We start from the raw sequence: 26,071 nt of genomic DNA, 5'->3' as shown, positions 1-26,071 counted from the left end.
GCTGGATGCATGCAACAACAAACACACAGCATGACCAGCATGTAGACTCAAAAACTCATGAGTTAACAGTTTGAACCAGTCTGATGAATTACTCGCTAAAGCCGAGCGTTAACTGAAAGGACATCTGACTCATTTACTGACTAGGTGCTATTATGACAATGTGTTGTTAAAATTACACATCCACAAAGGATTGTTGTTGAAATTGTATTTTAATTAAATGTTATAGAAACCCTGATTTAGATTATGTTCTGTGTTGTGTTATTGTTGATAGTGATGATGGTGCAGAGTGTGTGTAATAGTGTGCTTTGTTTCAGATCGTGCGGTATTTGTTTGAATTTGTGTTGCAAATGGTGTAGAGTCTGTGTGATGGCGTGTGTTGTGTTTCAGACAGTGATGAATGCATATGTGATGGTGTGTTGTGTTTCAGACAGTCCAGAACATGAGTGTGACGGTGTGTTGTGTTTCAGACAGTGCAGAGTGTGGTATCTGTGCTATGTGGCAATGAGCAGCTGATTGGCAGTCTGCCGGAAGTGAAATGGGCAAAGCAGTTGCTGAGTCTGGCCAATGAACTGCAAGAAGAGTGTCTGCAGATGATTGTCAAACACCTGCCCAAGGTCACACACACCGCTGCCTTCCACAACATCAGAAAGGTAAATAATAGCACAGAGAGTCATTGATGTTCAGAGATGTATTTACATATAAACTTGTCAGCTCTGACAGTCAAATGTGGACTGTTTCAGAGAGAGGAGTTTACACATGACCCTACTCTCCTGAGGAAGGTGTGTGGAGCCGTGCGAAAGGGCATAACCGTGGAGAACTGCTGTGAACTCTTTACTACCATGGATCAGCTGAGTGGTGACCCAACAGATGTAGACAATCTGTCTAATGAGAAAGCCAATCAAGAAGGAGTGGAGGTAAAGTAACAAATTCAAATGTAATTACTCTTACATGGATTGAGCAATCAGTATTACAATTTAGTTTTTATTATAAAGAATCTCATTGACAAAATAATGTCAGATCGATGCTAAAGAGGGCAATGTCCTTTAAAAAACAAACAAGCCAATGTAGAATAAATCTTTTTAAAGAAATATCTCATTAAAATGGATCTTAATTGAATTTGCAAATGCTTACTGTGAACAGTAGTTCTGATTTTTCATATTAAAGGTGTTCATTCTGTTAACTGCAATATGCTGACTGTTAACTGTTTTTTAGTAAAAGAATTTGCATTTCCTGAAGAAAATACAGCAACAGTGCTTGCAAGGCAGCAAAAGAATAGTGTAAGTTCTAGAATCAACACATTATGCGACAACATATGTTAGAATATGTACGGCAATCATTTTAACAATAAAAGTCCATTTGGAGTGACTTACAATGGAATCTGTACATTAAGTGGTTCAAGCTGAATTTATTCTGGGAAGAATGTTTGAGGAATAACAGTACAGTGCTCCCTTGCATGCACTGTAATTAAAATACTGAGTGGACAGATTTCCATGCCTGCCACTGAGCTGCATCGAGCAGTGTACCTGCAGCAAATGTCTGCTTAGCATGTCCTGTGTGTTTAATGGCATGTGTACAAGAAGCTTCATTTGATCCTGGGATTTAAACTCTCCTATAATGGACGAGGCCAGGCCTGGGTCGGATTATAGTAAAGTGACACTACAAATCGAAGAGGTCATTGTAAACAACTCCACCTCACATGCTCATAGTTTCTCTTGGTCATTTCCTTTATTTTATTTCTCTCCACCCATCTCTTTCCTCCCTCTTTCTGAGTTAATTTACATCCCAGGGAAATGGCAGGATGGATTAGGCAGAGGAAGATTAAAAGGTGTCCATTAAAGAGGAAGGGAGGGAGGGACAGAGGGAAAAATTAATCACAGATGGAAAGACTGGCAGGATCTATGAAAAATAAAGAGGGTTTTAATGAACATTCAGTGCAGAAGGTGGGAAACCAAGCCTCAGCTGGTGACATCATCCATTTAGCTGGACAGGACACGGTTAATGATAGAGGGAGGCAACGGCGATCAGTTTCCAGGACAACCAGCCTTTGAAGCATCTGCTGATTCGCTCCTGTTCTCCTGCTGTTGTATCTACCCACCCTCCTTCTCTCTCTCTCTCTCTCTGACTGACTGACTTGCCCACTCTCTCTCTCACTCATTCTGTCCCTTCGGTAGCCATTCAGGCGTGAGCTGTGTTTGCTGCGCACAAGGCTCTGGACCTTCATGCTTCAGTCCTTTTTTGCAGTGCGACACACACAAGGATGGGACACTTTACAACCCAAATATCGGGAAAAACTGCTTGCAGGTAAGGAGAGGAGAGAGACAAAGTAAGGATTTAGCAATAACAAAAGACAAGAAGAACCATTAATGATGGAAATGAAGTTTAAACAACAGATCTTGGAAGAAATGTACAGCAGCAATTTGAAGATGAGGAGAGAGAGATATGTATAAAGAAAGAACACAAAGAAAGAAATAGCTTTATGTGGAAGCTCTGTGTTCAAAGCCAAGCTGCAGTCAGAATGTGCTGGTGCTTGTTTGTGTTTGTGTGTGTGTTGTGTGTATGTGTATTTTTAATTTTTTTTCTAGTCCAATGCAGTGATGAAGAGCTTTCTTTGCATGGTCAGTGGGTAGCCAAGGGTGGTGAGGAAACCCCTTTTGGGTAATCTCCAGTTTCTGTCTCTTGTCAGTCCTTCAGTCCATTCCATTGTAATATGTCTCTGTTATGCTTTGATGATGGCTTTAACATTGATGGCTAGAATATTCTACATACAACATGTTCAGCATTTCTAGAAGGGGTTGGGGAATAGGTCCAACCTTTCTTTGTTGTTCTGGTTCTGATTAGAGACTGTGGGAAATGAACAATTAGCTTTCTGTTGTCCTGTTTCGCATGTGGATACATACAGAAATATATGCTAGCACATAAATTATGCATTGCTTTGGTTGTCAAGATCATGCTTACATTCTGCTTACTCAAGATCCCCCCCCCCCACATAATGCAAAGCTTGACACACTTACATAAATGCATTTAAATATGTGTGCAAAGCATTCAGCATGCAAAAGCACACACAAACACTCAAGCGGCATTCCTTCAGAGGAACTGGTTGACAGCAATGCTATTGAAAGTGGAGCTCATTTGAAGGGAGCATAGATCTTTCTTTTCTAAGATGATATTAGGGCTGCACTGGATAAGATGTGGGATGATCAAAGGCTGGATCTGGTTCTGAGATGAAGGAGCAAGAAATCAGTAGTTATCTGCAATGCTACACTGCTACTTTCACTGATCGGTGTTGTGAAAGTATGCACGTATTTGTGTGCCTGATTGAGGAAATATTTGGGAAATGTTGATTATGCTGGAGAGGATAATCTAATTAAATTAAAGCTGCCTGTAATCTAAAATTCTGTCTTTTCTCTTTCTCCCTCCACCAACCCTCTCAGCGGCTCTTGATAAAGGCGACTGGAAAAGACTTGGAAATAAACCTGTGCTCACCAGCTCTCAGGTAATCATTTATTCTGTTATTTTCATTTATTCTGTAAAATTGTAAAATTCATGTTTTTTGTAATTATTCTATAATTATCTTACTCTGCTGTAAGATCTGCTTTTGTAAGGTTTTCTTTTACTTAAAGACAAACTGATTGTCTACACTTGCTGTGACGAATGTAATATCTCATTGCCACGTCAATGCTGTCTTGCCATGGCAACCTAAAGAATGTGTGTTGCAGAATTACAGAGCTGTCTCATTGGGAAATCATCCTAATAACTTCAATTTACAGCTAAGCTCTGGTTTAAAGGAATATTCCAGGTTCAATACAAGTTAAGCTCAATCCACAGCATTTGTGGCATAATGTTGATGATTACCACAAAAAATAATTTAGACTCATCCCTCCTTTTCTTAAAAAAAATCCAAAATCGAGATTACAGTGAGGCACTTACAATGGAAATGAATATGGCCAATTTCTGGAGGGTTTAAAGGCAGAAATGTGATACCTATAATTTCATAAAAGCACTTACATTAATTCTTCTGTTAGAACTTGTGTATTATTTGAGCAGTAAAGTTGTTTAAATCCTAAAATAACTGTAAAAATTATTGTTTTAGGGTTTGTTGACATTACATCTGCATGGCAACAAAGTTGTAAAATTGGTTGTATCTTTACACGGAAAAGGTTAGTATGTGATTTTATCACACTAAAATCATGTTAACACACATATTGTTTACTCTTGTGGCTAGACTTTTGAAAAAGTGGGTATTTTAACATAAAAAAATTGGCCCCCATTCACTTCCATTTTAAGTGCCTCACTGTAACCCAGATGAAAGTCAAAATTTATTTTTGTGGTAATCAATATTATGCCACAAATGCTGCTGATTGAGTTTAACTTGTATTGAACCCGGAATATTCCTTTAACTTAAAGCTCAAAAGATTGTGAAAGGATGTATTTAATGAGAATATTAAATACTTCATACATAATATTTCATTCAGGAATTTTAGTGGAGAATGTTAATTGATGCGTAAGGGGTTTAGAAGAGCCCTACAACCTAAAGGGGATAGAATAATATAAGCTATATAACGGCTGGCAGGAAGTCATTTGATGGACACTGTGCATGTGTATGTTTTTAGCTTCACAATAACTCTTAATGCTTGCAGCTGCAGATGGGCTTTTGAATTTGACAATTTGAATTTAAAAATGGACATTTGAAAACACACATATACACACACAAAACAATTTTCCCAAAGGGGTTGACTTGGAAGAGTGTATTTTTATAGCCTTTATTCCAAAGATAATGTTATTTTACTTAATGGAGTTGTGTCTATGGCTGGGATTCCGGTATGAAATGGGTTGCTAATTAGGTTGCTCTACCTCTTTTTTTCACTCCTGTAACAGAAGCCTGCAAAATGCCTCTCGGGCTCTTCATCTCCATGTGATAGTCCTACTCACCGTCCCATTAAGGTATCACAGGGTCCACGCGCTTCCCCTGCAAGACTTGTAGCAGCAGTGTCAGGCACCATGAAGTCTGATGCTCTTGGGCCAACAGCTCACACGGCTCCTGGTGGGAAAACAAAAGCTGGTAACAATGTCTCACTCCGAAGCAAGAATGATAAGGATAAGCCAACTCACTCACCAGCTAAAACCAAAACTGCATCCACTGTTAAACCAGTGTTGAATGGCACTGGTGGTTCAGGTGCTCAGCGGGAGAATTCCACAACTTTAGGTGCCCGTGGATCATCCACAGGGAAGGTAGTGCTGGACAAGAAACCCAACCCTGGAGCAAGGCCAAAGTCTTCCCCTGCTGATATTGTGGGTGCCCAGACTAAAGCAGGAAAAGTCCAGAAGAACACAACATCAGGGAAAGATATGCCTCAGGAATCTGCCTCTGACAGCACCAGCAATGCCCGACATGTCCAGAATATTTCCTCCAACTCTGGCAGCACCTCACCAGACAACAGCACTGGGAGTCCTCGCGACAATGGCCACAGTACAACCACAGGTGTGTTGCAGCATTCACCTTGATTCTTTACGCTCTTACCACACGTCACATAATGAAACTTGCCTCTATCATCAAGGTAGTTCTTGTTATACAGCATACTGAACTCTGGGACTCAATCAGGACTGGAGGCTGCCTGAAAGCCAGAGCTAGTAAAACTACCTGAGCCAGGCCTGACCACAGCTATATTATTAGTATAAGCATGACTGTGAAGGTCCATAGAAATAAAGAAGTGACCGTCAGACACACTGACTACGTTTACATGGACATCAGAAAGCCGTTTATTGCGAGAAAGCTGCTTAAGTCTCGAAATCGGTTATGCGTTTAAATGAGCTGTGTTCGTGGGTTTCTCTTTACTCCCGTATACATGCGGCTCGGTCAGTAAGCAGCTTTCTCCACAGCAATGTAATTTTCCCACGACACTTGTGTAAATAGCAAACATGGGATCTGAGGAAGACTTCAATATTTTATTCTCTCTTCACTTTATTTCTAGATATATTCCAGAATTGTTGCTGTGTTTCTTTCCTTCACTTTCTATCGCGATCTGCAGCGGAATTGCGCTGCAATAGTGGGGTTTCCCTCTTGCGTAAAACTGGTATTCCCTCAATGTACAAGCTCATATACACAAACATGAGGGACAGTCTGTATTTTACATTGGTGTGTATAAATGGATATAATTTATAGTGTATGTGATTTCCCCACTGTACTTCCAGAAATGTTGAATTCTTTCCACTGTGTTGACATGTGGTTGGGCTCCATCCTATGACGTTTGTTATCCGGTCTGTCTACACACATGCGCACTCCTCAGAAACCAGTTAGAACGCTGCTTATGCTTTTCATGACCGCAATAAGCCACGTTCTTTGAGAGAAACCTAGGTATGTTAAAGCGCTTGCTCTTAATCCCTTAAATGGCATGAGGAAATCAATGTTCTAGCTTACACGACGTTTCAGAATGCCGCTTTCTGCAAAAAAGTTTTCTTGAGTGTATGTAAATGTGGTCACTGTTTGTTCACCCAGCGCTTTGCCACCATTGGGACAAACTTTTAATGTTGTTGAGCATACCTTTCTGTACCGATCCAGGCTTGTCTGCTTGGTTATGGTTTCTTTTTCCATTGTGGTGCTGCAAAATCAGGATTAGAATGGACTGACCGAGCAAGTGGCTAATCGCAAATCACCAAGTCACTAAAGCCGTTTTACTAGCTAACTGTACTGAGGACCGAGAACGGTTTGTAATCATATTGTACTGAACCATTTTATGGTGAAAATGCTCGTGGAAATGTGACTTACCATGCTCAGAACCTTATGGCCCGATAGTGGTAAAGCAGCTTAAGCCTTTGTCCAAGTTTGGACCCAATAACACAACTTGTTATTTGTGGTCCTGTGAAAGCTAGAGTAGAGCTTTTTTTGAGATGAGGGACAGCTCTTGAAAAATGCACACACACATTCAAAGCATTGTAACAAACAGCTTCTGTCCCTCATCAGTAAAAGTTGTGTGTATGTTTATGTGTGCCTCTGAGTTTCAGTAAATGTTGCATTCTAATTTAAAAAATGTGTGTGTGTGGGGGGGTCTTTGACCCAGAGTGGCTGTGCTCAGCACAGTAGGTTTTAGCTGGGTATGCCAGTGTCTGCTCACATTTAAGCTGCTTAGCACTACTAAAACTGTACATGCCTGTTTCCTTGGTCACAGATCGTATGGATGTTGGTGCAAATAGTTTAGAAGTACTGTAATATATAAAAATTTCCTATGAGGTATAGCTAATATAGTCAATCTTAAAATTATTGCTTATTTAACTTACTTCTACAGGGTTGAAACAGAATTGTGACAGGTACTGTTCTGTTTAATTAGATTACTGGGCTATACTGAAGGAAAAAACAATGATATTACAGAGACATAAAGAAATTATTTAAATTATAACTAGAAACATTTTATATTATCAAAATATAATGTAATAAAACCATTGTTGCTTAACAGACAGTTGTTGTGTTTTTCAAATGGGTCTTCTAAAGACTCAGTAATTCTTTTTACATGTTAGGTCTCAGGTCAAAACTTCAAGCCAAGGCAACAACAAAATCTCCTCTGACAAAACCTGCACAGAAACCAGACACTGACAAGTCTAGCAGGTGAGTGGTTTTGTTAACATAAGCCTGTGGTCCTCCACTACTGCTAGGGCTACTAGTGAATCACCTTCTCACCTTTTTCATCTAGATTTAATAAACCAAGGAATCTTTGAGTAATAATTTATTTTAGTTGATAATATATGTGTGTCCTTCTGTGTGTTGCTACAGTCCCACAAATAAAGCAAACAAGGCTAAACCCACCACAACCAACCAAGCAAGACTTGGAATTCCTGCAACTCGCTCAGATCCAAAGAGCAGGAACACAGTCACAGGACTTGCAGAAAACCATGGTAAGAAACATGTAGGCTTCAGGGTGTGCCTGATAGTAATTAGTTGGAGTTTTGTGCATTTATGAAACATTTGACACATTCAGTTTATAGAAAGTATACTGCATCTTATCTATTAAAGTATAAAGGCTGCCATTTTTGGAAAATGTGACTTCAAATGTTGTCTGTTACCTCTTTCAAACAGCTTCATCCAGACCTGGCTCAGCCCTTAGCTCTAGAAAGCCTGCCTCCCCCAGAAAAGAAGTAGAGAAAGATATATATAAACCTTCAACCACTAAGAAAACAACAAATGCCATCCCTGAGTCAAAAGCTTCCACATCTTCCTCCAAGCAGTCGCTACCCTCCACAAACAAAACAGGACCCAAACAGAAAGCTTCAGAAATATCAGCAACAAAATCATCTCCAAAATCAATGGTAGCAGTCAAAAACTCAACTCCTGCTGGCTATAAAAAATCTGTGGTTGCTGTGAAGCATTCGGTATCTTGCCCCTTACAGTCAGACTCTAAAAAAGTCTCTCTGCAGTCAAATCTAACTTCTACTGCAGGTAAGGCAAGAGGCCAGGAAGTGACTTCATGTGTGGAGAGTTTCACAGCTTCTTTATCACTAGAGCAGAATTCACTGCTCAGCCCAGCCATTCTACAACAGCCAGAGGCTGTGCAGGAAACAGTGCCCCAGGCTTCATCAGCAAATTCCACTAAAGGTCATGATATGATTAAAGGCAGTAATCCACTTAGTAAACTAAGCAGCACAAAGGTGAAGATTAAGTCAGAAACACAAAACTATGTGAACTCTGTAAATACAGATACTTCTGGACAATGTGAGGTGAGTGGAAGTAAATTTGTTTCAGGCCATTCCATTCCTCCCCATACCACTGGACCAGGTCATAGCCTCCATTCCACAAACTCTTCAAAGGATTCTGACTTCCCTGCTGATACACCTTGCAGTCTAGGCAGCATTGAGACGCTCCTAGAGGATACATGGAATGGGCATCATCCCCAGGTTAGCCCTGAGTCAGAGTCTGTCAGTGCCACCACCTCTTCTGATGACATAAAGCCACGGTCAGAGGATTATGATGCTGGCGCCTCGCAGGACGACGACTGCTACTCCCATGAGCGTGGCGTTTCTAAGTGCGGGACCATGCGCTGCTCTGACTTCCTGGGTCGCAGCAGCAGTGACACCAGCACACCTGAGGAACTCAAGATGTACGAGAGCGGGGCTGGACTACGTGTGGAGGTGCGGCTTAGAGGACGGGAGGCAGAGACAACAAGTGAAGAAGAGGTGGGGCGTCAGAGACCAAGATCATGGATTAGAAAGGATGACATGCCAATGGAGGAGGAACCCGGCAAAATGGATACCACAGCAACAAATAAGAAGAGTGCACATAACCACCAGCTTTTTTCCTCTGAGGATGAGGAGACTGAAGATGAAACATCTGAAGTTGAAGTACTGCCAAGAAGCATGGCTCCCCCAGTTGCAGAGCCATCTCCACCGTTTCAAGGTATTGTTAACCTGGGATTCGAAGATTCTGTGGACCAAGAGAATGAGCAGCTAGACTACCAGTCAGCTTCTAACTTCTGCCGTTCTGTTTTGCTCTCTGTGGATGAGTGTGAAGAGCTTGGATGTGAAGAAGGAGGTGCCCAGACACCACCACGCCAGTCGGGTGATTGCTTCACACATTGTGAAGTTTTTGACAGTGAACCACCCAATTCCCAGACCGACTTCTGCTCCCAGCATTCAACAAGCATAGTGAAGGGCAACCATATCTCCAACCACAAGGAAAACGCACATGAGCCCAAACCTGTGATGTTCCTGACAGAAGTCCGTGAATCTCCACAGAAAGATTGTGTGCATAATAAATCAGATGCCCCTGTGTTAGACAGATATATCAGTAACCTACCTGCTCAGGAGCGTCCCAGTCACCTTGACCTGCGGCTGGCAGAGCAAATTGACAGTCTGCAAGCTAAGCATATAGACAGCAAAAAAGCTGACTTACGGCTTGACTTACCTGAGCTGCAGCTGACTGCGAGCTCACTTGCACACTCTCCAGCAGGTAATGTATAATTACAGTTAGAGCCCATCCCCCTGACTTCAGCCTCAGAAACAACCACCCATAATCTCCTATCTTAAACCAATAAACTCAAATATTTAGACAATTCCTTTAATCTTCACTCTTCTTCAATGGGGTAAATCTTGATAGCTCGTTCATTTAGTTAGAAGCACACTACTGCCTCCTTTTTCCCCTTTCTTTAATTTTAATTGTGTACCTTTTGCAGTCAAAAAAATTCAGTAAGCTAAATAGACAACTAAACTGCCTTCACTTTGTGGCACTATGTTTTAACAACTACAGTTTACAAACATAACCCCCCCTCCCCCCCAGTAAACAATATCTGTATGTGGCGTAGTATGCCAGATCATCTGTTGTGTGGCATGGCTGGGCTGCTACAATTGTACCAGTACACTTAATATATAGACATACTGTGCAAAGTACCCATTCATTTTTGTTTTAATATCTTGTCTTTTTTTGTAAGACATTCCATGAAACATTATCCATATTGAATAGTCCAAGACCAACTCTTATTTGTTGACTTTTCCGTAAAACAGGTTTATGCAAAAGACAAGCACTATGTGACTTGGCCATCAAATCTAATATGTACATAATGTATATACGTATATGCACAAATATACAGTGAGCTAAGCTTCCATTTAATACTGCACATACAGCGCATGCGGAAAGTATTCACAGCGCTTCACTTTTTCCACATTTTGTTATGTTACAGCCTTATTCCAAAATGGATTATATTCATTATTTTCTTCAAAATTCTACAAACAATACCCCATAATGACAACGTGAAAGACGTTTGTTTGAAATCTTTGCAAATTTATTAAAAATAAAAAACGAAATAAATCACATGTACATAAGTATTCACAGCCTTTGCCATGACACTCAAAATTGAGCTCAGGTGCATCCTGTTTCCACTGATCATCCTTGAGATGTTTCTACAACTTGATTGGAGTCCACCTGTGGTAAATTCAGTTGATTGGACATGATTTGGAAAGGCACACACCTGTCTATATAAGGTCCCACAGTTAACAGTGCATGTCAGAACACAAACCAAGCCATGAAGTCCAAGGAATTGTCTGTAGACCTCTGAGACAGGATTGTATCGAGGCACAGATCTGGGGAAGGGTACAGAAAAATGTCTGCAGCATTGAAGGTCCCAGTGAGCACAGTGGCCTCCATCATCCATAAATGGAAGAAGTTTGGAACCACTAGGACTCTTCCTAGAAGAGTCTGGCCAAACTGAGCGATCAGGGGAGAAGGGCCTTAGTCAGGGAGGTGACCAAGAACCCGATGGTCACTCTGACAGAGCTCCAGCATTTCTCTGTGGAGAGAGGAGAACCTTCCAGAAGAACAACCATCTGTGCAGCACTCCACCAATCAGGCCTGTATGGTAGAGTGGCCAGACGGAAGCCACTCCTCAGTAAAAGGCACATGACAGCCCGCCTGGAGTTTGCCAAAAGGCACCTGAAGGACTCTCAGACCATGAGAAACAAAGATTGAACTCTTTGGCCTGAATGGCAAGCGCCATGTCTGGAGGAAACCAGGCACCGCTCATCACCTGGCCAATACCATCCCTACAGTGAAGCATGGTGGTGGCAGCATCATGCTGTGGGGATGTTTTTCAGCGGCAGGAACTGGGAGACTAGTCAGGATCGAGGGAAAGATGAATGCAGTAATGTACAGAGACATCCTTGATGAAAACCTGCTCCAGAGCGTTCTGGACCTCAGACTGGGGCGAAGGTTCATCTTCCATCAGGACAACAACCCTAAGCACACAGCCAAAATAACAAAGGAGTGGCTTCGGGACAACTCTGTGAATGTCCTTGAGTGGCCCAGCCAGAGCCCAGACTTGAACCCGATTGAACATCTCTGGAGAGATCTGAAAATGTCTGTGCACCGACGCTCCCCATCCAACCTGTTGGAGCTTGAGAGGTCCTGCAAAGAAGAATGGGAGAAACTGCCCAAAAATAGGTGTGCTAAGCTTGTAGCATCATACTCAATAAGACTTGAGGCTGTAATTGGTGCCAAAGGTGCTTCAACGAAGTATTGAGCAAAGGCTGTGAATACTTATGTACATGTGATTTTTTTTTTTTTTTTTTCATTTTTTTTTATTTTTATAAATTTGCAAAGATTTTAAACAAACTTCTTTCACGTTATCATTGTGGGGTATTGTTTGTAGAGTTTTGAGGGAAATAATGAATTTAATCCATTTTGGAATAAGGCTGTAACATAACAAAATGTGGAAAAAGTGAAGTGCTGTGAATACTTTCTGGATGCACTGTAAAGGGCCATCCTTACAACAGAGGCCATTATGGTTTAAATGTGTTAAACTGAGATATTGGTTTATACTCAGTTGCTGTGTGATCTTCGAGCTCTTTGTCTGTTTATTAGTCAGTCACACCAGGAATTCTTGCGTGACATTACTAGGTTTCATTGTTGATTTTGGTCATTTACAAAATCCCATCTATGCTTGTATCCATTTTGGTGTCTGTTTTTGTTTTGTTTTTTCTCTTTTTTTTCCATTTTATTAATCTCATTCACAATAGGTCATGCCGTTTGTAGTTCCATTAGGATCTAGTACATAACCATTTTCTTAACCCTAGATTTTTTATGTTGATTTTATTTTAATCAATGTATTTCTGTAGAATTACCAGTAGTAGTGTTTTTCTGTATTTGGCTTGTTTCTAGAAAAGGTTTTAAATCTATAAAAGAAGCACATCTTGCATTTGCTAAGTAAAGCAATAAGCAATCTTTTGCCAGCATGTACCTCATATTTTCAGTGTAGCTGTAAACATAAAAACATCTTTCAAGAAAACCATTAACTAAAGATGTCTAGTGCTTGCTTACTTTTCAATGTATATATTTAAGGAAAAAAAGCTCCATGTGATCAGAACTAAAGAGAAATTATATCCTTTGTGTCTGAACTGAACCTGAGCTAAGCTGGAGATACAGGTGCTGGCAAAAGCATGTATTTCACTGTTACAGCACTTGTGAAAAAAGGAGATACATTCAGTTGTAGGCTTTCGTGTGCATCACCTTTATGGCAGCTGTCCATTCTTATCCAGTCAGACTTACAGTATACCATGGATGACTTTGGATTTGCACACCTGCTTAATTATAAAGCACTTGTCATTGAATCAAATACATCTTGATTAATGACAGTGAAAACAGTGGTAACTTTTTCCATCTAGCTTTAAAATTAATAATATTTCAAGCATTTATGGTCTTAACTGTATCATAGAGGAGGTAGTTGCACTAGGAGTGAATCTGTACATCGTGTGGAGCTAGAAACAACGCATGTCTTCAAGAAAATATCTGTTTAAAAAAAGCCTTCTTAAGGATTAAACACTTGGTCATTGTGCAGTATTGTCAATTATTTTTAGGGGACTTTGATGGTTGTGACACATTGGATCAAACCTGCACACATGACCGACGGCCGTCTAAAGCCCTGTCCCCCATTTACGAGATGGATGTGGGAGAAGCCCTTGTACAAAGATTGGACAAGGACAGGAGCAATGACCTACAGCAGAAGCAGTCACATTGGGATGGCAAAGGTTTAGAGACAGAGCGAGTTAAAGAGGAAGTGGAGAATGAAGACAGTAAGTTTGCAGAAAGAGACTGGAGCCTACTTCGACAACTACTGTCTGACCAAGAGTCAAATCTGGGCATCATAAACTCAGTTCCAGAGGATTTAAACCTTGCACAGTACCTGATCAAGCAGACACTGTCCCTGTCTCGAGACTGCTTGAATGAACAGGATTACCTATATCATGAGAAGGACACATTTAAGCGCTGGGCCGAGCTTATTTCTCCTCTGGAGGACTCCACCACCAGCATCACTGTGACCAGCTTCTCTCCCGAGGATGCTGCTTCTCCACAGGGGGAGTGGACCATTGTGGAGCTGGAAACACATCACTGACAGCAGCAGTAACGCAGAGTCTCCTGGTTTGGATTACAGACACCATTTTGACTGCACTCTGGATTGCTGCATCCCTGCCTAAAGGCACTATAAGAAGGACTGACCTCAATGCAGTTGTTTTGCATGTGGGCAATTTTTGAAGTTATTTTTTACTTAATGGGTGTTGCTTGAATCTTTGTAGAATACCAAAAATGCATTTTTATTGTCGCTTTTTATGTCTCTGAATGATGAAGCTTATAAAATATTTTAAACAGAGTGTAGAGAGTGTGTAAGTGGTTCTGGTTTACGTTCATTGTTGTATTCAAAACAGTAAAACCTTTGATGTTTGAATTTTTTTGCCTTTTTTCTTACCATGTCATTTAAAAAATGTAAATAAATATTTTTATCTGCCCATACCTTATTGCTTGGATATCATTTTGATTCTCTGCAGAATTATTTTGTTTCGCGAAATAGTATAAACTTATATAAATAAATAAGTAATTAAAAGTTGTGATTACATGCACATCTGGTCTTAATAATAAGCGCATACATGAGTATGGTTGATTATAATTGGGCAAAGCTGTTTCGAATATAATGTTATGTGGCCAAATATAGTACCCAGACATCTGAGCATAGGGATGGGTGACAAACATAGACCATACTGTAATCTTTATTATGTAAAGCAAATAAATAAATAAAAAATTGCTAGGTATAATGTAGAGGTAACTCTGTAACCAAAAATAATAAGATGTTGCTATAATGCTTCTCTATGCCCTTATGTTTGATCTGTACATTCCACTTACTTTAGCGACCATATAAGTATCACTTGAAAATGAATGTGGGAGCCACAGTGTGCTGCACTGAAGGAGTATCTGTGTAAGGGATAATATATATTAAGTCGGTTGTTATCGCACAATAAACCCTGACAGGGTGATTGCAGAGGGGTCTTGTGTCACCCTGAAGGAGTTTATTTTGCAATAACAACTGACTGACTGTACATTATCCCGCTTATTACACAGCTACTAACCAAATAAGTAAATACTTGGACATAAAATATTGATTTGCGTTGAAATTATATACTGTAATTTGAGAAGTTGGAATCAACCTCCGGTCTGTGTCGGAGTTCTGTTGATGTTTATTTTGTGAAAATGCACGTCTGACTCCTCAATAATCGGCCTATTACAATACTACTTGAAAAGATGCATATGAAACATTGATTTGAGTTAAAATTATTTTATTAGCTGACTTGTAGAGATCGCACTGTGATCCGAGAAGGAGGAGAGATGGCTCGCAGGACCTGGATGAGCGGTCTGATATGTCAGTCCCCGGATGTGCGATTGTTACAGAGCAATATCTGACCACTGGATGGCGCCATTGACCAATCAGAATCGAGTATTCCAGAGAGATGTGTAATAATAGCCTATATCTGTGATAAACTTGCAGCATATGAGTCAGTCTCTGTCTCTATGTGAAACTGCACTTGTCACAAACACATGATGACACATCAACCCGATATCTTGTTGAACTCGTAATAATGGAACGAGTGATTTTGTTCTGCATATTTTCGGATTTTCTGTGCCCTAGATAAACTTGTGCAGCTGTTTTCCACTGAGATGACAGGAGATGTCAGTAGCAACAGACATTTAATTGATGGTTGTATTTGCTCATGTCACTTACATCAGAATCTCATTCTTACAATATGAATTTAACCATGTCTGCATTTTCAACAACCAAAAAAAAGTTACCGGCCAAATGGCTAGTTGATTACGCAAACTTGTGTATCCTTTCTCCTTTGATATAACACGTCTGCAGAGGCAGAATATGAATGAACAGAGGCAGAGCTGTGTGGCTTTGATTTGCGAATAATTAGACATAATTTGAGCATGCACACACTCTCCCTGAGGGAGAGCAGGGAGATTTCATAGAGCAGATTTGAGAGCGCCCGTCCAGTTTTGAGCGAGAGCCAAGGACTTCCGCTTGCGAGCAGAGAGATCTGCGCTGGTGCAACCAGTACATGGATGCGCTCTCGCATGATCTGCATGTTTTGCTCTTGTCATTAGTAGTAATATAACGTCATTTATCTTCACGATACATTTTCATTGTATTTATGTATCTTTTGATTTTACTTGGTGAAATTATCATCAATCTCTGCGCCTCCCCTGACATGCTCTGGCGCTCCCCTGGTGAGGCGCGTCTCCCACCCCACTTGATGTTTTCAAATATATTACATTGTGACTTTTTTGTAAATATTAAATATTTTGTAACAAGTTCATTTTATTTCAGCAATTTAATGTGACCACATATTTTATTTGCACACACCCACACCCACACACACACCCACACACACAAACCATACTTTTTTATTTGCACTTTTTATTTTTGCACTGCTGCATCTGGGATACAAGCATATAGCTAAAAAAAAAATTTGCACACAAAATATTTTTTGCACACCAAAAAATTTCAGTTGCACTATATTTTTGTTTGACCTGCTGTAGCTGTAACCTTCACAGCTTCATCTGCTTTAGGGCCCAAAGACGGGGCCCAAAGGCAATGATGGACCAGGTTACTGGGCTGGTCATTACAGATATCAAAGAACTTCTGAGCCTGCCTCCCCACACGGATGACCGGTCACTTGTGTCTTGTGCCACTTGCTCAGGATCTGATGAAATGGCATTACTTGTTCTGTCTAAAGTGATGTCCAGGGTCTGATTTTCCATGTGAGGAAAGGACCGTTCACTTGTGTCTTCTGCAGCCTGCTCGAGATCTGATAGAATGGCATCACTTGTTCTATCCAAAGTGATGTCCATGGTCTGATTCTCCATTTGTAGTGATGGCTGCTCACTTGCATCTGGTGCCACTGGCTCAGGATCTGATGCAATGGCATCACTTGTTCTGTGCAAAGTGATTCCAGGATCTCATTTTCCATGTGAGGAGAGGACCATTCACTTGAGTCTTGTGCCACCTGCTTGGGATCCGATGGAATGGCATCATTTGTTCTGTCCAAAGTGATGTCCAGGGTCTGATTTTCCATTTGCAGAGAAGGCTGCTCACTTAAGTCTGATGCCACCTGATCAGGATTTGATGGAATGGCATCACTTGTGATGTCCAGGGTCTGATTTTCCACTTGAAGAGAGAACCGCTCACTTGTGTCTGGTGCCACCTGCTCAGAATCTGATGGAATGGTATCACTTGATCTATCCAAAGTGATGTCCAGGGTCAGATGTTCCATGTGAGGAGAGGACCGTTCAGTAGTGTCTTGTGCCACCTGTTCGGGATCTGATGGAATAGCATCACTTGTTCTTTCCAAAGTGTTGTCCAGGGTCTGATTCTCCATTTGCAGAGAAGGCTGCTAACTTGTGTCTGGTGCCACCTGCTCAGGATTTGATGGAAAGGTATCACTTGTTCTATCCAAAGTGATGTCCAGGGTCAGATTTTGCATGTAAGGAGAGGTCCGTTCATTAGTATCTTGTGCCACCTGTTCAGGATCTGATGGAATAGCATCACTTGTTCTTTCCAAAGTGTTATCCAGGGTCTAATTCTCCATTTGCAGAGAAGGCTGCTCATTTGTGTCTGATGCCACCTGCTCTGGATCTGATAGAGTGGCATCATTGTTGTGCCCGAAGTGTCCAGGGTCTGATTCTTCATGTGATGAGAGGGCACTTCTTTGGGCTGCAGGACAGGCAGTGTCATTTCAGTGTAATTCAGTAGCAATGTGAGGCACTGCCATTTTAGTTCTCTCCTGCTGAGACTCTTCAATGACAACATAAGACGATGGAGCAGAGTTGTCCTGGTGCTCAAGATTGTCTTTCTTCTCCACACTTCTGGACAGAGTGACACTGAAGGCAGTTGCTAGGGTTACTTTGATCTTTCTCTCCTGCTGATCTACCACCAGATACCCTGCCTTTCTACCTTTCTCTCAGGCTGACACTCCACCGGACACTCCACCTTTCTCTGCCACCGAACGCTCCACCCTTCTCTCCACCTTTCTCTCAGGCTTATGCTCCACCGGACACTTCCCCTTTCTCTCCGACTGATGCACCACTGGATGCTCTGCCTTTCTCTCTACCTTTCTCTCAGGCTGACATTCCACTTGACACTCCACCTTTCTCTGCCACTGACATGCCACCTGATGCACCACCTTTCTCTCAGGCCGATGTGGAAACAGCCCAGTAGGTCCTCACCAATCAGTTCGTTTAGAGCTTTCTCTGTATCACCGAAGTATGAAAATGAGGTAAACAATTGGACTAGATGACATTCCTGATGGCAGAGCCCCTCCCTAACTGTCAAGGCAAAGAAGAGTGGCTCCATTTTGATTGGATCATGGCAGGACCAACACAAACATATGCCAAGTGCAACCATCAGATAAGCTGCTCGGACAACTACCAGATACTTCACAAAGAAGGCCCTCGCACTTACAAAACATTAGAGAGGACTCCTCATTGGTCCATGAGTGGTTTCTTAGCAACATGTCAAACCCCCCATCCTAAGGTTTAACCTCAGACCAGAGTTGAGCTAAGGACCATACAAATTCTTCAAGACCTCTCAAAGCAACATGAACTTGCTATGTGGCAAAAGCTGAACAAAGAAGCCACAACGAAAGACAGAAATGTACAGATTTTTACTCCTAACATGGTCACCAACTGCAACACATCTGTTCATAATATTTAATCTTTCTATATCATGTTTGGTCTCTATATCTTCACAAAAATGCCAAGAGTATTTTTGAAGAGGTTTGGAAAAGGAACAATACATAGATGAAACTTTAAAGACACTGTTTTAATTATGTTTTTTAAAATATGCAAACATTCCACACAGAGAAGGGAGGGTCAGCCACACTGTGTGGGCCCCCTCCGATGTAAGTAGCCAATCATAACCCTGAAACAAGAAGTGCCAAACTGGAATCTCCTCCTCATCAGGAAGGTATAAAGCATCCTTACAATAAGCCACACCTTTATTCTAGGTCCCCAGCCTGAGTGGTGGGAGACGTTAACAGAATAACAGTAATTCACCTTTATCCTGAGTCCCCGTTCAGAGGGTCATTAACAGGATACACTTCTATAACACTTCTCCATTCTGGACTCACTCCATGAGAGACAGGATAACAAATCATCCAACGTTCTTTGTCTCCATCCGAGAGACAGTAGAAGATCGACCAAGTAGACCAAGTCTCACTAGAAGAGACTATTGCAACGACAAGTTCGGAATCCCTATTCCAGGGAGATATCTACAGCGACAAGGCTTAGATCTGGCCAGCAAACCTTCTCTTCAAGTTTCATGCATCTGCATGTTCCAGTTCTAGAAACTTGCACCAGTGGAAGATGTTGCTATCACCGAACTCATCGACTGATCGAGGAGAGCATAAATGTCACTATTAAACCAATTTCCAGAGACCTTGGAATTAGTGTGTACTATCAGTTTATGATTTTCTATTGTTCTTAGATTACATAACCTGTGTATCAAATGTCTAGCAAATAATCTTGGAGTTTTTTTTCAATAGAACTAAGGTTTTCACCTTTTCAGTTAACAGAGAAACAGCAATTTATCTTTCCATAAGATAATAGTTATACTTTGTCATTGCTACATCCAATTCACACAACTTGCATCTTTCCATACTATGCACTTTTATTTACCTATTCATTTATATTATTCTTTAACATATTAGTACCATATTAGTAGGTTTTGTTAGTTATTCTTGTTTATCTTTTTGAAAGTAAAACTCATTTTATTACAACTGAACACATTCTTGTGTTGATGATACAGAAGAGCTCTAAAGGGTTAGGCTAAATCTTACAAATCCTTCAGATTATTAAGATGGTCAGCTCCCTCCAATTTACATATTTTTAATTTATTGAATGGTCCATTTGGATATTTTTTTTATACTGTTAAGGTGAAACTCCTTAGCTGGTGCCCTTGAGGATGGCGGGAGGGGCCATCTGATATTAACTCTAATCTTCTGTTGGGGTCTTCTTTTTTTACCCCTTTTGAACTTTGCTTCTGGTTCCCTTCATCTAAGTGGGATGTGGTTTGGTGACTTTTCCTACATTTACTATCTGTACACACACACAAAAACTGGGCTAGATTCTGTTGGTGTAGTGGTGTGCAAAAAAAGTAACACTAACGGTGTTCGGGGTCAAATTTGCCCCCCTTTGGAAATGAATGGGTGAGACGATAAAACTGTTTTTATTTGTCAAATAAAATCAATAAATCAGCCACAATGCAGAACACACACACACACACAGAAATGAAGGCGTGATACTATAACACATCCACAGTGTGGAACTCACATGCTCACAAACACACACACAAACTTGTTTTTATATCATTGTGGGGACTCTCCATAGACTTCCATGCATTTTATGGATTTTATACAGATCTAATGATAATTTCTATAACCTAATGCAACCCCTAAACCTAACCCTCACAGAAACCTTTTGGCATTTTTACATTTTCAAAAAAAACATCATTTAGTATGTTTAATAAGCCATTTCTCTCATGGGGACTGCTGGCTGGGCCCCACAAGGTAGGTGATCTCAGGTTTTACTATCATTGTGGGGACATTTGAAAGGGTGAGACATCACACATCCACAATGAAGAACACACAAACACACACACACACACAGTTATTGAATTGGGATGTTTGAAATAAATAATAGGTAACTAAAATCTTACTCTTAAGTCTTGTATTTGTAGCACCATAGTCAGTAACATAATGTGGCATCATTGCAAAAACTGACACTTCAAAAAACCTACAAAAAAAAAAAAAAAAAAACACTTTGACAAAAAGACTGATTTTTTTAATGTCTAAACATATCTAAGTGCATAACTAGTCATAAGATCTGAAAACAAAAATCAGTTTGCTACAATCAGGCAATTGAGTTGACCTCTGCAGCCATCTGCTGGTTATATGTTGTAATTTCATGTCTGACAGATACCAGTAATCTGCCCCAATGTATGTCAATATGTCCCTGAATAAAACTGTGACATGTCATTAGTGTAAAAGTGAACTTAACATAAAATATATATATATATATATATATATATATATATATATATATATATATATATATATATATATAAACCTTATTTTATATAAAAATGAATGGTGTTTAGTCATTTAGAGGTAAATAAGGTTAAAAAAAATAATACAAAAAAATAAAAGTTTTTAAATCACTGAAGTTAGTGATATACACTCAAAAATGACCCCTAACATACAGCATATAAACCCATAACAAACAGAATACAAGGGTTAATAAACACACACACACACACACCTTAAGTGACATGAGATCAAAAATCACCACATATTTTGATGTCTTGTGGGAGGCCCAGTTCATTTCAATTGGTGCCAGGGTGATTCTCACTACACAAAGATGATGTAACCATACCCCTGATAGAGGTTGGTTGACCTGCCTCTGCACACCCGTAGATAACTGATGGGACCAAATGGGATGAATGTTGAAAAGAGCAGCTTTCCATCCACCTCCCGTTGAAGGTCACTCACAATTAGTGCTCCACTTTGCTCTCCGTTTTCAGAGACACGTTTGTAGGACAAGGCCATTTTAGCTGTCCGTACAAACAGAATGTTCTCCAAAAGTGCTTTATTCTACTGACAATTGCTGTGTCCTTCACAGTAAACTAGCAGCTAGACACAATTAGATCAATTGATGCAAATTGAAGTATTTAGCTCCTTTTCTTTAAGCTGCAAACATTCAAAATCTTGTTAACATTCTATTCTTTTGTATAGTCGGTGACCAATCATGATGTCACAAAGAGATCCATTCTTATGTGTGCAATTAGAGCTGTTCAACTGTTATTTAAGAATAACAACTGTAAGTAGGGTTGCCACCCATCCTGGATTTTCCAGGATTGTCACCTTTTTTGGCTATCTGTCCTGGAAAAACAAAATTCCATTCCGGGATGCAAAATGTCCCATAATTTCAATATTTTCCCGAAGCGTGTAAAATGAGTCTGATGATGAGCACTTTAGCCCAGTCAGCTAGACTCATTTGAATGTTTAATTGAAAGTGAAGTTTTTGGAGAATTCAGCAACTATCTGAAGCAGATGGAGATAGTGTCGGTCGAGCCTGTTGCAGTATGGAAATAGAGAACAGAGAAGTAAAAAGTGGGAATAAATCTTTATTTATTCTTAATTTCCTGTGAGAGAAGTACACTATATTGCCAAAAGTATTTGCTCATCTGCCTTTAGACGCATATGAACTTAAGTGACATCCCATTCTTAATCCATAGGGTTTAATATGACGTCGGCCCACCCTTTGCAGCTATAACAGCTTCAACTCTTCTGTGAAGGCTTTCCACAAGGTTTAGGAGTGTGTTTGTGGGAATTTTTGACCATTCTTCCAGAAGCGCATTTGTGAGGTCAGACACTGATGTTGGACGAGAAGGCCTGGCTCACAGTCTTCGCTCTAATTCATCCCGAAGGTGCTCTATCGGGTTGAGGTCAGGACTCTGTGCAGGCCAGTCAAGTTCTTCCACACCAAACTCGCTCATCCATGTCTTTATGGACCTTGCTTTGTGCACTGGTGCGCAATCATGTTGGAACAGGAAGGGGCCATCCCCAAACTGTTCCCACAAAGTTGGGAGCATGGAATTGTCCAAAATCCCTTGGTATGCTGAAGCATTCAGAGTTCCTTTCACTGGAACTAAGGGGCCAAGCCCAGCTCCTGAGAAACAACCCCACACCATAATCCCCCTCCACCAAACTTCACAGTTGGCACAATGCAGTCAGACAAGTACCGTTCTCCTGGCAACCGCCAAACCCAGACTCGTCCATCAGATTGCCAGATGGAGAAGCGTGATTCGTCACTCCAGAGAACGCGTCTCCACTGCTCTAGAGTCCAGTGGCGGCGTGCTTTACACCACTGCATCCGACGCTTTGCATTGCACTTGGTGATGTATGGCTTGGATGCAGCTGCTCGGCCATGGAAACCCATTCCATGAAGCTCTCTAAGCACTGTTCTTGAGCTAATCTGAAGGCCACATGAACTTTGGAGGTCTGTAGCGATTGACTCTGCAGAAAGTTGGCGACCTCTGCGCACTATGCGCCTCAGCATCTGCTGACCCCGCTCTGTCATTTTACGTGGCCTACCACTTCGTGGCTGAGTTGCTGCCATTCCCAATCACTTCCACTTTGTTATAATACCACTGACAGTTGACTGTGGAATATTTAGTAGCGAGGAAATTTCAAGACTGGACTTGTTGCACAGGTGGCATCCTATCACAGTACCACGCTGGAATTCACTGAGCTCCTGAGAGCGGCCCATTCTTTCACAAATGTTTGTAGAAGCAGTCTGCATGCCTATGTGCTTCATTTTATACACCTGTGGCCATGGAAGTGATTGGAACACCTGAATTCAATTATTTGGATGGGTGAGCGAATACTTTTGGCAATATAGTGTAGCTACACAGAGTTCTTGAAAGAGAGAAAGTATTTCTCAAAAAAAAAAAAGTAGACCAACCATAAAGCCTTCAAGTTCATTCAGAGAAGCACATGTCAACTGTGATGTTGACAATGCTCATTAATTACTGAGTGTGTGAGATGTAGTGGAATTAGAGGCTGGCGTACATTGGACACCTGTCAGGACTAAATTCATCAATGTGTACATAAAACTTCAAGCTGATTATGTTTGTGTGTGCAGTACAGTATGTTCTTCTGCCTGTGTGTGTGTGTGTGTAGATACAGGGCCTAGATGAGGCAGAGGTCAGGAAAAGTGCTTTAACTTCAGCCCTGTTGTGTTTGAACTCTGGATTTACAAATTTCAAAATTTACAGCATCTGAAATTGCTGTTTGCCCTGCATGCACATTTTTAGCTTGAAGTTGGTAGAACAAAATGATCAAAGTTCAATAAAGGCAGATTTTCATTTTAAAAGGAAGCACAAGCCTGAAGTACTGGATCTAAAGTAGCCATAGTACAATACTCCCAGTGTTCAGTTGAGGAGCCATTTGTGGGCTTAGAGTGTAAATAAATGGAGTTGTTTTGTTCGTTCACTCTCTCAGATGATTTCTTAAAGTAGCTTATGAACAACTAATAATATGACCACCCTCTAAGTTCCTAAATTTGTAAGCAATTCTAATGACATTTCTTGTAATAACATCCTATAAGAAGTCTGTGGAGATGTGTGGCATTTTGGATTAAATCTGTGTTTGTCTGTTTTGTATTAATGGTTTATCCCATGTCTTAGTAAAACAGTTTAGACACAAATAGGAAATATGACTGCCCTTTCTGATTATAATTAAAACACCCAGTACAGTTCTGGTTGTAAGTGAATTAATTAGTCTCTTTCACTGTATAAGTGCAAATATTTTAAATCAATATATTGTGTTTGAAACAATCAAATTATTATTATTTATAAGTACACAAATTATTATATTACACAAATGATGCATGCAGGTTAAATGCAAAACTGGTCTTGTGTTGGAATTTCTTTTGGAAAAGAACTTTTATATTATATTCATGTTGCCAAAAGAGAAGGTAAACTTAAAGATTTCTAAATCACACTATACTTTAAAGAAAAAAAAAAACTGTATTATTGAACAATCTTAAGCCTATTAGTGAACATGCTGTCCCATTTTGAAACTCTTGTCACAGCATGTGAGAAGTACACCCATCTTTTGTCTCCTGCTGGCCTCTGCCCTCAGGTAGATAAGAGAGAACCTTAAAGAGTAAGTTTATGCACCAGAGGTTTTAAAATAAGTCCCTGTAGCTCTTGGGGTACAGAGTTTGTGTTCAGATCCCCATAAACCATGTAGAAGATACACCTCACCTGCACCATGGATCTAAACATTGTTATATCCTCATCAAATTATTGTGTTCTGTCTTGAGCACCTGTCTTGACTTATTTTGTTTCTGGACATCCACTCTTTGAATTCGTACACGGTGCAATTTTCAGCTGTCATGTGAGCTCCTAACCGATTTTTTCCAGTCTGGATCACATGGAAATCCTTGGTGCTTGTGTGGTCGTGGCTCGCATCGTGTAAAGTGCTGTTACCTTTAGTTAATGATCAATAAACATAAAGAGTAGGAAGGAAGGAGTGGAAAGCACATGTAGAAGTGCAGTGCAAGAAAGTGTTTCACCTCAATCATAAATTGTAGTTGTAGTTGAAAATCACAAATAACAGGGTTATTGGTTTGATTAAAAGTGTTTTTTTTTTAATGTTGAGTTACACTGAGTGCAGAGCTTTATTATCCATTAGTGTGTGGTGAAGTGTAAAAAGCCATGTAGCTGGAGGCTGTGAATCAGGCTGATCTCATGACTGCCACGGCTCTCTATTCACTTTTTGTTTGTTTGTCAGCAATCTAAATTTGTTCTGGAGACCAAGTATAAAAGACCATCTTCTCCTTGCTCCTGAGGAGACAACTTATCAGACGTCCATGAGAGACATTAAGGAATTGATATTAAACATATATCAAGGCGGTGTTTAGTAGAACTTCCTATTGAGTTGCCTGAAGCTGACAATTCTGTTTGAAGCTGATTGGAGTCCTCTCTTCTGATTTAGAACTGGTGTCCTAAAGTGTTTGACCGTGTTGTTGTACGCTGGACAGGCCACTAACAGAGAACATGAGTAAGTGTAAAAAAGAGCTGAGTGAGAGAGAGAGAGAACTGTTGCTCATCCGTAGGGCAAGCGGAGCCAATGCCTCTCAGCTGATGCAGATGGAGAAGATGTTACAAGAAACCAAAGGCCTGATGGAGAAGAAAACAGAGACAGAATCAGAAAGCAAAGCCTGTGGGGATGCCATGGGTCAGTATCTGAACTATTTTCAACTTAAATGTCTGTGAATGTGAGACTGGCATTAACAAGTCACTGAAAATTGTACTGTATGTGTACAATTGTAATATAGTTATAAAGTCGGTCAGACAATGTCTTTAAAAAAAAAAAGAAGAGTATTTTGTAACTTTTAACTTTTTATAAAGATTATATAAATGTGTGTGACGAGGAGGGGGGCCGCACCGTGAGTGCTGTGTGTGTTTTTGTGTTTTGTGTCTTTTTGTTTGTTTTCATTAAAATATTACTTTGATGCTTCATCCAGTTCCCGCCTCCTCCTTGCCCATCTTAACCTTGTTACATTGGTACCGAAACCCGGGAAGGAGGAACTGCCACAACTGGCTCGGCTCTATCCCTCTCCTCGGCTGATTAGCCCGATTGGGGGCCGGCCGTGCGCACTCATGGCCCGGCCCCCCTCCTTGTCACACTGTGCTTCCTGAGACATACC

General features: G+C 40.6%; 1 protein-coding gene across 4 annotated transcripts in view; it reads left to right on the top strand.

Annotated features, from left to right (window-relative positions):
* LOC127449504 (BTB/POZ domain-containing protein 8-like) overlaps positions 1-14,274 on the top strand; it is a 43,517-nt gene extending 29,243 nt beyond the window's left edge. For 3 of the 4 annotated variants that reach the window (XM_051712984.1, XM_051712983.1, XM_051712986.1), the window contains 9 exons: positions 472-650; positions 741-914; positions 2,172-2,301; positions 3,432-3,493; positions 4,876-5,479; positions 7,510-7,597; positions 7,763-7,884; positions 8,066-9,931; positions 13,327-14,274. In XM_051712984.1, the coding sequence (XP_051568944.1) occupies positions 472-650; positions 741-914; positions 2,172-2,301; positions 3,432-3,493; positions 4,876-5,479; positions 7,510-7,597; positions 7,763-7,884; positions 8,066-9,931; positions 13,327-13,862 (3,761 nt within the window). In that variant the 3' untranslated portion in view covers positions 13,863-14,274. Of the gene's footprint in view, positions 1-467; positions 651-740; positions 915-2,171; positions 2,302-3,431; positions 3,494-4,875; positions 5,480-7,509; positions 7,598-7,762; positions 7,885-8,065; positions 9,932-13,326 lie in introns of all 4 variants that reach the window. The other variant, XM_051712985.1, reaches the window with a different exon arrangement.
* The last annotated feature ends 11,797 nt before the right edge of the window (positions 14,275-26,071 follow it).

The sequence above is a fragment of the Myxocyprinus asiaticus genome, chromosome 12, assembly GCF_019703515.2.
Source record: "Myxocyprinus asiaticus isolate MX2 ecotype Aquarium Trade chromosome 12, UBuf_Myxa_2, whole genome shotgun sequence".
NCBI lineage: Eukaryota > Metazoa > Chordata > Actinopteri > Cypriniformes > Catostomidae > Myxocyprinus > Myxocyprinus asiaticus.
Note: the sequence above shows the minus strand (reverse complement) of the source record. Positions and strands in the feature narration are given on the sequence as shown.